The sequence below is a fragment of the Terrapene carolina genome, unplaced genomic scaffold, assembly GCF_002925995.2.
Source record: "Terrapene carolina triunguis isolate 2854851 unplaced genomic scaffold, T_m_triunguis-2.0 Scaffold110, whole genome shotgun sequence".
NCBI classification, from domain to species: domain Eukaryota; kingdom Metazoa; phylum Chordata; order Testudines; family Emydidae; genus Terrapene; species Terrapene triunguis.
Genome location: NW_020664461.1, coordinates 1,979,902 through 1,992,181, shown reverse-complemented (window position 1 = coordinate 1,992,181; position 12,280 = coordinate 1,979,902). Strand labels below are relative to the sequence as shown.

Genomic DNA, 12,280 nt, shown 5'->3' with positions numbered 1-12,280 from the left:
GGGGCTGTGGCGGGTCCGACCACTGCCCCCTCTCCCCATCCAATGCCAGGACCATGCAGTGTGACGGCTTCAAATGTCACATCCAGCTGCAAGTCAGAGAGTCTAACCCAGGTTCCAGTCTGGAGACAGATTCGCAGGGCACGGGGTGGTTACGCTGTTTATTTTGGCTTAGTGGCGCATCAGGTCAAGCCCGGATGGGAAGGGGTCTAATGGACATAGGGGTGCTTGGTGGGGAACAAGGAGCTGCACCCTACAATATGGACTATGTATAGGAATCCCGAGATCCGGGGGAGCAGTTTCAGCACTCCAGACACAAGGCCCGGGACTGAAAACCATTAAGGCCGAATGGCTCTAATTTCCAGACAATGGAACAGCCATCGTGGGGGCTTCTCCTTACCTGGCCCGGCTGGTCAAATGGGAGAAAACAGTTGGAGACAAATGGAAGATTTCACCCCTGGCCCTGTAAGAAAGCCATTCAGGGGGTGTCTATTGTGCATTGTAAACCGGGTCTGTGGGACCTGGGCTTGTGAGGCCAAGCCCACGCTTGAGTGTCCTCACTGCATTGTAACCCTGGGTTTACTATCACTGCACCCGGGTCTCCCAGCCGTGTTAACGTGTCCACACTGCGCTACACCGAACTTCTGATGTGGGTCTGCGGCTTGAGCTACGATCACGCTGCAAAACGACAGGGCTTGGACCAAAGCCTGCGAGGGACTGGGGCTCTGACCCACCCCCTCAGCAGGTTTCTAGGCCCGGGTCCTGTGTGTGGACAGAAGTGGGGCTTGGGCTCAAACCCGAGTCAGTCTAGGCTCAGGGAGCACCACAGAAGTACCTTGGACAGATGGTAAGTGGGGTCTGGCTCATGCAGGGAGAGGATTTGGAGAAAGGGGTTTCCCTGGGGAGGGAATCACTCTCCGGAAGGCAAATGGAGACCAGGCTGGCTCCTAAGAACGCTTGGGTCTGTTCTGTTCCTCTAACCAGCAGGAAGCCTGTCTAACGGAGCTCGTGGTGAAGCCTAAGATCAGATGGGTCTGTTGTTTTAGTCACTGTCCCTAACACTTCGCTCCGTTTGCTAAATAAACCCACTTGATTTCAGCAGGCCACTGGTGACTGCCTAGCGCCGGATCTCAGAGGGAAGGAGCACGAAGGAACAGTCAGGCCTGGGAATAAGTGGAGCTGGGTGACTAACTGATCCTGTGGGACACTGGCCGTTCAAAACCCAAACAAACAAACAAAAAAAAAGAGTCCGTTCGGGCCGACCTGAGTCTGAACTTTTTCAGAGTTTTCAGGGAAGCAAAAAGAGGTGGCAATAAGTTTGAATCAAACAAAAGCGTTAGTTTTCAGGCATTTTTAAAGTGAGTGGTCAAACCACCAAGCGATCAGCTACCCGGAGGTAGGGCTCTTAAATTCTAATGAAACTCTGCCGCTGCGTATAAATAACTCCACAGTAGAGCAAGGATCACTTCCACTTCTCAGGCGAGTGCCCACCCACTGGGCTAAACGTTACAGGGGGCGGACTGCCCCACTGCCACCTCCTCCACGGACAGGCCCTCGCGACTCTACCTGAGCCAAGGTTTTGGGCTGAAACTTGTTCAGTGAGTTCATGTCAAATTCGACCCAAAGTTGCGAATAGTTCCACGTCCAATGACGCTTGCGTTCGTCAGCGAATAAAGGATTCATCCAAAAAGTTTCGCTCTCGTATAAGGTGGAGTGTCGTACCCTGGTCTCGGTCAAAGCGTGGGAGAACTGTGCAATTCTACCCCAGGACAGGAAAGGGCACGAGGCCTAACCCCTGGGGCGGGGGGGGACGGGGGGGCTCGCAGAGGGACCAGAAAGGGGACAGAGGTGCAAGCCGCCCCCTAGCTGTGACAAGATCCCATGGCCGCTCTCCATGTAAAACAGACTGGCCACGGTGAAGTCCCTAGTGGAATCGCTGGCTCTTCTCACAGCTTGGAAACAGGGAGAAAGATCTTCCCGTTAGAGGGCGCGCTGGGTTCTCTTTCACGGCCCGAAGCTCTGCGACTATCGGGGGCAACCCCCGTCAGTCCACCCCTGAGCAGCTCTTCTCCGCCCTGGACACCTGATGCCAGACAGCACCATTCAGTTTATTTCAGCAAGAGTGGGAGGGGGCTGCAGACAGGGGTCGATCAGAATGTGGACTCCACAGGGCGCCTGACACCTCTTGCCCCCTCTGTTCTAGCCCCACAGCCTCCGGGCATTTTAAAGATGCAGAAAATAACGTATCAGGAGCCCCAATCACGGACTAGGACCTTGCCGCGCTAGGTGCTGTACAAAACCCAGAACAAATACATGGCCCCTTCCCCAGAGAGCTTCCGAACTACGCCTGAGACAAGAGACAACGGCCAGCATGACACGCAGCCGGCTCAGCACACCAGCAGCCTAACCATCGTCAAAACGAAGACGCCCAGCGGGAGACACACACGCGAAATTGCTCCGTCCCAACGAGCCGAGCGGGATTTCAGAACCCAGCGAGGAGCTGCCCCGGGGGGGGGTGGGCAGAAAGGGGACAAGGACGACAGCAGCTGCCTGCTCCTTCCCCTCCTCCACGTTCAGAGACCGCGTGAGAAGCCCCCCTCCCCGCCGCGGGGGGAGATCTTACCTCATAATACCCGTCAATAAAGACTGTGATCATCTGGGGGTTGACCCCTTGAGCCGACAGCAGGGACCGCAGCATCCTGGGGGCCAGGAGAGGAGAGAGTGGGAATGTGTTGGCTTGAAAGTCTGGAGTCTCTTTAACAGACGACTGAACGCCACGATCACGGGGAGAGGGGGCGCCGTGCAAGGGCCTCGCACAAGCGTCTTCTCTCTCAGACAGAGGGGGAAGCAGGGCCCCCTTAGACCCCAGGGTCAGGCCCCTGCTTTCTTTCCTGGGAGTGTCCAGCCCTCCTCCTGCGGAGGGCACCGGGCGAGAGATGGCCACCCAGCGACATGCTGAGTCAGTGATGAAACGTGGGCAACAGAAGCAGGAGACGGTTCAACACTCAAGTGAGGCCTAGATCCCTTTGGGGCGGGGGGGTTAGGTCCTTGCAAACCCAGACATTGCCCCATACTCCCTTCCCATGGCTAAGCTGAGAGGGTAACGCCTATCACCACTCAGAGCTGGCCAGCAGGGATGGAGAACTACACACCACAGTAACCTGCCCCCAGGACCAAGCCACCCACCCGTGGGGCATTCTGAGCCCCACTACTGCCTGCTCCCGCCGGGTTTTGTGGCTGGGCTACTCCAGAGTCGGCCACTGGGAAGACGCCCTCGAAGCGTTCCGGGAAAGCAAAGGAGACTAGCAGGCGACGCCTCCCGCTAATGACATCCGAGAGCGGGCTCCCCAAGAAGAACGGGGCGCCCGCCTTGCCCGGGTTATTCCGAGCCAGGACGGAGAAGCAGAGCTGTTCCCAGTGCTCCATCTGCACTAGCTGGGGGTGGAGTGATCTAACGGGGCTTCCCCAGCTTGGCTTTCTATGGCCCCTGCAACAGAGATCCAGTGCTTTCCCTGGGACATCCCTCCACGGACCATGCAGCGTCCCGCCCAGCGCTCACCTGTACAGGTAGTTGGGTCTGTTCCCTGCAATGACAGCCACAGGCACATTAAAGACTTTATTGTCCTTGAGCTGGAAGAGAAAATGTTTGTGATAAGGGCTTTGGGAAGCCACTAGGGGCCACCCCGCCCTCCCCCGGGCCCTGAGGCCGGGACAGCCCTGAGAAGAGCCAGTGACGTCTGCAAGGTTTAGGAGCCCTGCCCGCAGCCAGGGGATCTCCTGGGAGTCATTCCACCACCCAGCTCAGGGCTTTATTTCAAGAGAGGGAACAGCACTGTTCTCATCCAGCCTTGAAACGGAGCAGAGACCCTTTGCCCGCAAGGAGAACCCCGGTGGAAGGATGGCCTCATTCTATCTTAGACACCTTCAGTTGCCCTCCTGCCCCACCACGGCAGGCTGGGATCCGGGCAGGGCTAGGCCCGGTCAGTACTTGGCTGCAGGACAGCTAAAGAAATCCTGGGGCTGCAGGGAAATAAACAAATAAATAAATAAATCACATGGTAATTTAGGCAAGGTTCTCTCTTCGGGACTGATCCAGGCCTCAGCCTGGCCTGAGAGGGATGCCAGGCGGCTGGAGATGCCAGCAGGCAGGGAACGGATGCAACGAGACAGACACTGGTGTGTACGAACCCTCATGGCCTAGCTACACTCTGCTGCTCTACAATCGTCCCTGGACGCTGCAGAGAGACACTGCAGCATCCTTCCCTTCCCGGGCAGGGCTAGAATTATGGCAGCCAGGTGCATTCTGGGAGCCTGCTGGAGGCGGCGTGCCGCGCAGAAGCAGGCCGACGTGATTTTAGCTGGAGCCCTCCGTGCGCCGTCTATATTGAAGCCTCCTGCAGACGTTACGCCGGGTGAGGGCCACGTGCGGCTCCATGCTCAGCTGGAGGCAAGGGCTTCCCGCTCCCCTTCCTCCGCTCGCACTCACGGGATCAGGGTTGAACTCGATGGGCGTGGGGTCTTTGCAGCTGCAGACGCTGCCGTAACCTTCCACCTTGGTGCAGAACCTCCGCCGGCGGCGGTTCAGCTCCGTGTCGGGCCAGCGGCACTCGGCATCTGCGGGAGAAGGGGAGACCAGCCGAGTTGAGACCACTGCTCTGGGGAGGGAAGCAGGTAGCTCACCCCTTTGTGCCGGGGCAAGGATCCCAGGGCACAGCCCTCCTGCCCTGCCACTTCACTGCCCCCACCTGCAGCCTCAGCCGTCATGCCATGGCTTATTGCCACCTGGGCCGAGCGGATGCCTTCGCTGGTAGGCACCCGGGCTCAAACCCTACATGGGCACAGAAGGCCCTGGCAGCTGGATCAGCACAGAAGGGATGTGAGCTCTGAACGGCATGGTCCAGAGAGATGTCTTGCAACTTCTATTTTAAGAATGCCACCCTAGGCATTCACAAACAATCCCTTGGAAGCAGGAAAAGGAAACCCACTCCTTTATATCCTCCCCTCCTCCTGGCAGAAGCGCGCTGGTTTGTTATTGTAGGGTTGCTAAGAAAATAAGAGGGTGAGCACCGGATTTACAATAGAAGCACCAACTCCATTTTAACTCCCAGTCCTGTATTAATGAGATCAGCAGCTTTAAAAAGGGAAGAAAAGACAAGAACAAACCAACCCACTGTTTCCTAGCCCCCAGAGACGGCCCTGTCAGAACAATGCAGCCTGAAGTCAGCCCCCATCACCCTCCAGTGCAAATTCCTCGCCGAGGGGCTTGCCACAGCTGAGCTCAGAGCTCCATTGCGCTAGGCGCTGTACAGCCACCGTGAGAGACAGCGCCTGCCCCGCAGAGCTTGCAAAGTGGGGGGCACAGAAAGGTGAGTGGACTGGCACAGTATCAGTGGCAGAGCCAGGAGTAGAATCCAGGTCTGAGCCAAGACCCCTATCCACTAGGCCGCACTGCGCCCCCCCCCCCTCAAAATCATTTCTCATCTCCATGGGGCCAGGTTTACAGCCGAATCCTGTTCCTCCCCCCCAACTGAGAACAGGGGCGGATCTCTTCTTGAGAGGGGTTCTCCAGCTGCAGGCGCCGAGGCAGATCAGGGGTCTCCCCCCAGCGTCTGTCTCTCTCCCCCAGCTCCCACCTCTTATCCAGGTGAGGCGCTGCGATGGGTAGGGGCGCCCGCCCGCCCAGCTGCTCTCTGCCCTGGTCTGCAGGAGCCCCCCTGAGGCCTACCTTCCACGGAGGTCAGCTGGACTTCAGTTTTCAGCAAGACGGGGTCCCCCCACGTGGAGAGCACTGGGGACTTGGAATGCTTCTCGCCGTACACCTCGCCTGGGTGTGTGTGGGGGGGAAGACATGCAGTCAGAGCCAGGCTGCTGCCGAACGGCGCTCAGGTGCCCGTCCCCCTGACCGCGGTACAGAGCCAGCCAGAACCCACCTCATCACCGAGAGACCAGCTGGTACCTCCTTCCCTCCAATAATGGCAGGAGCTTGAGAAGGAGACGTGCCTCCCTCCCCCCACACTCAACCTGCACCCAGGGAGCAGGCCCCCATGGCCAAGAGATGCCAAGGTCTGAGCAGAGTTGACTTCACCTTGCAGTGTTTGTGGGAATACCCCCCCGCCCCCACTTGCTGAGGGGACGCCATTTCCGTCCACTTAGCCAGAGTCCATCCCTTCTGCCTCCACTCCCGCCCGGCCCCTGGGCCCGGCCGGAGCAGGGCTCTCACCTCCTTTCTTCCCCACAAAGCTCCACATGTCCCTCCAGCTGAGGGACGAGGCGACCTGGCTTCCCAAGCTCTTCAGGAGGCTCTTTGCCGAGTCTTTAAGGTGGAAGGAGCCTTCGTCCTGGAACAGAACAGACCACATCATGAGGCGGCACCTTCCCCTGCTCTGAACCAGCAGGATCTGTCTCCCATTGCAGCCAGCAGGGTGGTCTTCCCATCGCCCCCCTCTCAATCCCACTGGAGGCTCAGCCCAGGAGAACCACGTTTCGGAGCTGGTTGTTGGAAGGCTTCTTCCACTCACTCCCCAGCAGAGCTCGCCGATGTGCACGGCTACAGGGCGATTCACCCCCCTGCAGATTGCGGGCACTAAGCAGACCCACCGGGACGGTCAGAGCAGCCATGCATTTCCGACTCAGGATCGTTGCCCTTGCAAAGATCAGACAGAAAGACAGACGTTGCCCCTGGGTCACAAGGAATATTAAGTTGCATGATGGATTAAAAAAAGAGTTAATCTTAATTCCTCTGGGGAACGTATCTTCCAAGCTATTTCCCACCTGAGACAGGTGATGCCGCACACAAGTGTCAGTCAGAAATCAGGAAATGGAACAGTTTAAATATAAGGGCACCAGGGAGTTTTGGACATAGCGCGTTTCAGAGAAGCTGCAGCTGAAGGATGCTTTACAAGACAGAAAATGCACAAACCCACAACAGCACACGGCATCGGAGTGACAGAAAACAATGGGGGAGGAAGACACCCATCCAGACGCTCTTCCCACTCACGCTGGTGGGAGACAGGAGTAACCCCATTCTGCTCAACAGAGGTACCCTGGGGTTACATTTAAGTGTTTTCAAACAAACAAGCAGCCTTGTGCTTTCTCCACGTGGGGGAGGCAGAGGGCTATGTGGGAGGCGCTCCCCATAAACATCTGCAAAACTCATGCATGATCCTCCTTCAAAACTTCCCTTTGCCAGGATGCCTATAAAAAAACTTGACAACGGTTCGGCTGCTGGTGTGCCGAGACCACTGCCTGTCAGGCTGACCCATACGGCCGCATTGTTTCCTTGGGCTTCCCAATCTGTCTGTATTCATTTGATGCCTCTTGTCTTAGACTTAGATTGTAAACTCCTTGGGGGCAGGCCCTGTCTTTTTGTTCTGCGTTTGTACAGCGCCCAGCACAGTGGGGTCCTGGCCCATCACCGGGGCTACTAGGCGTTACTGTAATAAATAAGGTATGGGTTCCTTGGCGTTCCCATAATATAAATAATGAGCCGGAGGAGAATGGGGCTTGCTGTCTGGCACATGGGTTAGAACATTCATGAGACAAGACTGCAGGGAAGCAGAGCCAGCCGCTGCCTTGCTAGAGCTTGACTCACGTCAGTGACTTGATCTGCAGTCTCCCTCGGCGTCGGACCCACCTACCTTAATGGAGAAGATCAGGATGCGACCACGAGCGACCATGTTGAGGAAGAGGACCATGGCTTCGTCTTCGTGGGGTGAGTAGGTGTCGAACACCCTCTTGGCCATCACGTGACCCTGTAGATGTTCAAACACACGGCACAGCCTGCATGATGCACGTACACCAGGCCCCCAGGCATGAGCGCCACCCGAAACTCCTCACTGGAGGAAACTCAGTAAGGAGAAATGCCAAGTACTCCACTTCGGAAGGAACTATCAGTTGCACACATACAGAATGGGAAATGACTGCCTAGGAAGGAGTGTACTGTGGAAAGGGAACTGGGGGTCTTAATGGATCACAAGCGAAATATGAGTCAATAGTGTTACACTATTGCAAAAAAGGAGCAAACATCATTCTGAGATGTATTCGCAAGAGTGTTGTAAGCAAGACATGAGAAGTAATTCTTCCGCTCTACTCTGCGCTGATTAGGCCACAGCTGGAGTATTGTGTCCAGTTCTGGGCGCCACATTTCAGGAAAGATGGGGACAAACTGGAGAAAGTCCAGAGAAGAGCAACGAAAATGAGAAAAGGTCTAGAAAACATGACCTATGAGGGGAGACTGAAAAAATTGGGTGTGTTTAGTCTGGAGAAGAGAAGACAGAGGGGAAATAACAGTTTTCAAGTAAATAAAAGTTTGTTACAAGGAGGAGGGAGGGAAATTGTTCTCATTAACCTCTGAGGATAGGACAAGAGGCAATGGGCTTAAATTGCAGCAAGGGCAGTTTAGCTTGGACATTAGGAAAAACTTCCTGTCAGGGTAGTTAAGCCCTGGAAGAAATTGCCTAGGGAGGTTGTGGAATCTCTGTCATTGGAGGTTTGTAGGAACAGATTGGACAAACACCTGTCAGGGACGGGCTAGTTATTACGTCATCCTGCCTTGAGTGCAGGGGACTGGACTAGTTGACCTCTCGAGGTCCCTTCTAGTTCTATGATTCTGTGATTCTACAATTCACCAACTTTTTACCAGCCGTAAGAGTGAGCGATGGGGGATGGGAGGGGGGGAAAAAGAGGAGTGGGGGGGGGGCAGAGCCTTAGGTGAAGAGGCCGGATGGGGGGGGCGGGGCTATGGTTCCCGTGCAGGTGGCCCCCCCACTTTTAGGGACCTTCCGTTGCCCCTGCATCCTGGCACTCTGGGAAGCCAAAACTAGAGTTAAGTCTGCACTACATGAGCCAAAGCCCAACAACGTCAATGGAATGACTCCCACTGAAGTCCATGGCCCCACCTCCAGCTACTTCCAACCAGGGCTGTCCCAAGGCATTTCCTTTGGGGCTGTAACTTCCCCAGGCTGAGGCACCCAGCTCACGGGGCTGAAGCATCCAGCTCACAGAAGGGTTCACCTGTTGTTGCCGGACACTCCAAGGCAGCTCCCGTTCGGTGAACTGGGCTAGCCGAGGCTAGCCAGTGCTTTTAGACCATTGCAAGAGAAGGGGTTCAGAGATTTCTCTTCGGCCCGGAGAAATGCAAGACTGGCTTCACACACGTAGCTAGCCCTCGACGAGGGACAGCGTCACTGGGCAGGAACGCCAGACAGCCCCGCACGAACACACGCAGGGACCATCGGCGCAATTTACCGTAGCCTGATTTAACACAATGATGTGGATCCCTCTTCCCTGCTCCCGAGCCTCATCTTCCAAGACCTGCGGGAGGGGGAAACGTTATTGTAGCAATCCGCCAGGCCTCCCCGGTTCTTTCCCAGGAACTCCTCCACCCCAGTGGGTTCGTCACACAGCTGCTCCTACCGAGGGAGAATTCACTCAGTTTCAAATTCCAGCCCCTTCGCTGGTTTCTCCAATTCGCGGCAGTGGGACACCTGCTGCTATTGTACTCAGCACAAGTCATCCTCAGAAGAAAGAGAGGACGGGGAATTAGACGCTAAGCCTTAGTCTGGTCCTAGCTCATTGAGTCAATAGGAGCTTTGCCATTGACTTCAATGGGAGCAGAGGCAGGCTTACACGCAAGCCATTCAATTGTGGAGTATGGCAAAGGCCTTGGCTGCATTCTGCTCCAAAGAGGAGCTCTATACTCCAGGAAGGGCTTCAGTTCAAGCTCTGGGTGACAGAGATCAGGTCTGTTCTGGTTCTACCCACGCTGGTTCGCCCGCCCTCAGCTCACATGGGTAACCTGCAGCCTCCCGTGCCAGCCACTCACCGTCGTCCCGTCCACAGCCACGTAGACCTTCGACCGACTGGAGTACACCTCGATGTCCAAGACCTTCCTGCTGCTGGTGGGGCGGCGCGGGGTCTCCAGATGCTGCACACCTTCATCTAAGGAGAGAGGGGTGCCCAAAGCCTCAGCCCTACCTGTTGTGACTCAGTGCCAGGAGGACCAGTGGGTTCCCCTCAGAGGATGGGGGAGATTCCCAACCTATTAGCACAACACGTGCGCTCTTGCCACTCCCAGCAGGCTGCAGCATCTCTCTTTACAGATCTGGTGGGATGTTCAAAAACATCCTTCCGACAAGCCCAGCTGACACAGCCCCTGGCGCTTGAGGACTTCCAGCTCTTTAATTCCACCTGACAAGGGAGATGGGGCAGGTAGTGCCAGCACCACCCGGCCTTCCTCAGTTGGTGTCTCAGTCCAGCTCTGGGTGGACAGAAGTCCATGTCTCCAGACACCACCTTGGCTGGCAGTCTGAACAGAGAAGTCAAGGATGGATAAGATGGCCATCCACGCATTCCCAGAACACCAGACATTCCAGTACTTCCGGGAATAGCATGGGCCCACCCCTGCCGGCGTGACCTTGCTCGCATGGTGCGTACAACGTCACACTGCACAGAGAATGCCATTTTGAACAGGACACCACTCCACCCTCCTGTGTCTGGTTTAGGCTCGATACTGGACGGGGGACAAACCACCAAAAAGAGGGGGCTGTCTGGTCTAAAGCCGGACGAATAGCTGCCGAAGGATGGAGCAGACCCAGAATGAAGTACTATCTCTAGCAGTGTGCAGAGGGTTCATTCAACATTATGGCTAGGGCTGGCCAAAAGTTTTCCATCAAAAACTGTCTTTCCAGCAGAAAAATGGGGGTTTCAGTTACACAATTCCCCGCCCCCCCTCCAAAAAAAAAACCAAAACCAAAACAAAAAACAACCGGCTTGCTTTCTGGAAAGGATTTCAGTGTTTCCATCAAAACCACCAAATTCCTGAAAACTGAAATATTTCAGTTTTGACATACTGCCCTAGTACCTCATGGGAGTTGTAGTCCTGTTTCCTCACATCCCCATTCTCTCCTATGGGCTGGGCTCCCTAGGCAAACTCGATGTCTAGTTGGCAGCTGGTATCAAGTGGAGTGCCCCAGGGGTCAGTCCTGCGGCTGGTTTTGTTCAACATCTTCATTAACGATCTGGATGATGGGATGGATTGCACCCTCAGCAAATTCGCGGATGACACTAAGCTGGAGGGAGAGGTAGATACGCTGGAGGGTAGGGATAGGGTCTAGAGTGACCTGGACAAATTGGAGGATTGGGCCAAAAGAAATCTGATGAGGTTCAACAAGGACAAGTGCAGAGTCCTGCACTTAGGAAGGAAGAATCCCAGGCACCGCTACAGGCTGGGGACCAACTGACTGAGCGGCAGTTCTGCAGGAAAGGACCTGGGGATTACAGTTGATGAGAAGCTGGAGAAGCTACAGTTGATGAGTCAGCAGTGTGCCCTTGTTGCCAAGAAGGCTAACGGCATATTGGGCTGCATTAGTAGGAGCATTGCCAGCAGATCGAGGGAAGTGATTATTCCCCTCTATTTGGCACTGGTGAGGCCACACCTGGAGTATTGCGTCCAGTTTTGGGCCCCCCCACTACAGAAAGTATGTGGAAAAATTCAAAGAGTCCAGCGGAGGGCAACGAAAATGATTAGGGGGCTGGGGCACATGACTTACAAGGAGAGGCTGAGGGAACTGGGGTTATTTAGTCTGCAGAAGAGAAGAGTGAGGGGGGATTTGATAGCAGCCTTCAACTACCTGAAGGGGGGTTCCAAAGAGGATGGAGCTCGGCTGTTCTCAGTGGTGGCAGATGACAGAACAAGGAGCAATGGTCTCAAGTTGCAGTGGGGGAGGTCTAGGTTGGATATTAGGAAACACTATTTCACTAGGAGGGTGGTGAAGCACTGGAATGGGTTACCTAGGGAGGCGGTGGAATCTCCATCCTTAGAGGTTTTTAAGGCCCAGCTTGACAAAGCCCTGGCTGGGATGATTTAGTTGGGGATTGGTCCTGCTTTGAGAAGGGGGTTGGACTAGATGACCTCCTGAGGTCTCTTCCAACCCTAATCTTCTATGATTCTACGAAACTACATCTCCCAGGATGTACCAGGGTCAGGGGACTCCCGATGATGCAATCGCTGCCCTTCACCATGAGGTGAGACCATGGTGCACCATGGGAGATGTAGTCCAACAAGGAGCCTAGCCGCGCAGAGGGCACCTGAAATACAACTCCCATGAGGCAATATGGCAGCATTTCCAACTAAAAATATTTTTGGTTTAAATGTTGTTTGCCAAAAAAGTTGTTTTTTTTTCCCCATGGAAAGTTTTGACAAAGCCTGTTTTCTAACCAGCTCTGGTACGGCACGGCCGCACACATTGGCAGGGTGGCATGGGAATGTGTTGACTTCTGTCGC

At 55.3% G+C, this 12,280-nt stretch overlaps 1 protein-coding gene across 1 annotated transcript in view; it reads right to left on the bottom strand.

Annotated features, from left to right (window-relative positions):
- The window catches only part of POMGNT1 (protein O-linked mannose N-acetylglucosaminyltransferase 1 (beta 1,2-)), a 28,782-nt gene that overhangs the window by 8,716 nt on the left and 7,786 nt on the right, over positions 1-12,280 (bottom strand). The window contains exons 4-11 of the mRNA XM_024194307.3: positions 9,821-9,936; positions 9,244-9,309; positions 7,635-7,748; positions 6,218-6,335; positions 5,723-5,821; positions 4,484-4,611; positions 3,557-3,627; positions 2,621-2,696 (exon numbers count right to left, since the gene is read on the bottom strand). Of these exons, the coding sequence (XP_024050075.1) occupies positions 2,621-2,696; positions 3,557-3,627; positions 4,484-4,611; positions 5,723-5,821; positions 6,218-6,335; positions 7,635-7,748; positions 9,244-9,309; positions 9,821-9,936 (788 nt within the window). The remainder of the gene's footprint in view (positions 1-2,620; positions 2,697-3,556; positions 3,628-4,483; positions 4,612-5,722; positions 5,822-6,217; positions 6,336-7,634; positions 7,749-9,243; positions 9,310-9,820; positions 9,937-12,280) is intronic.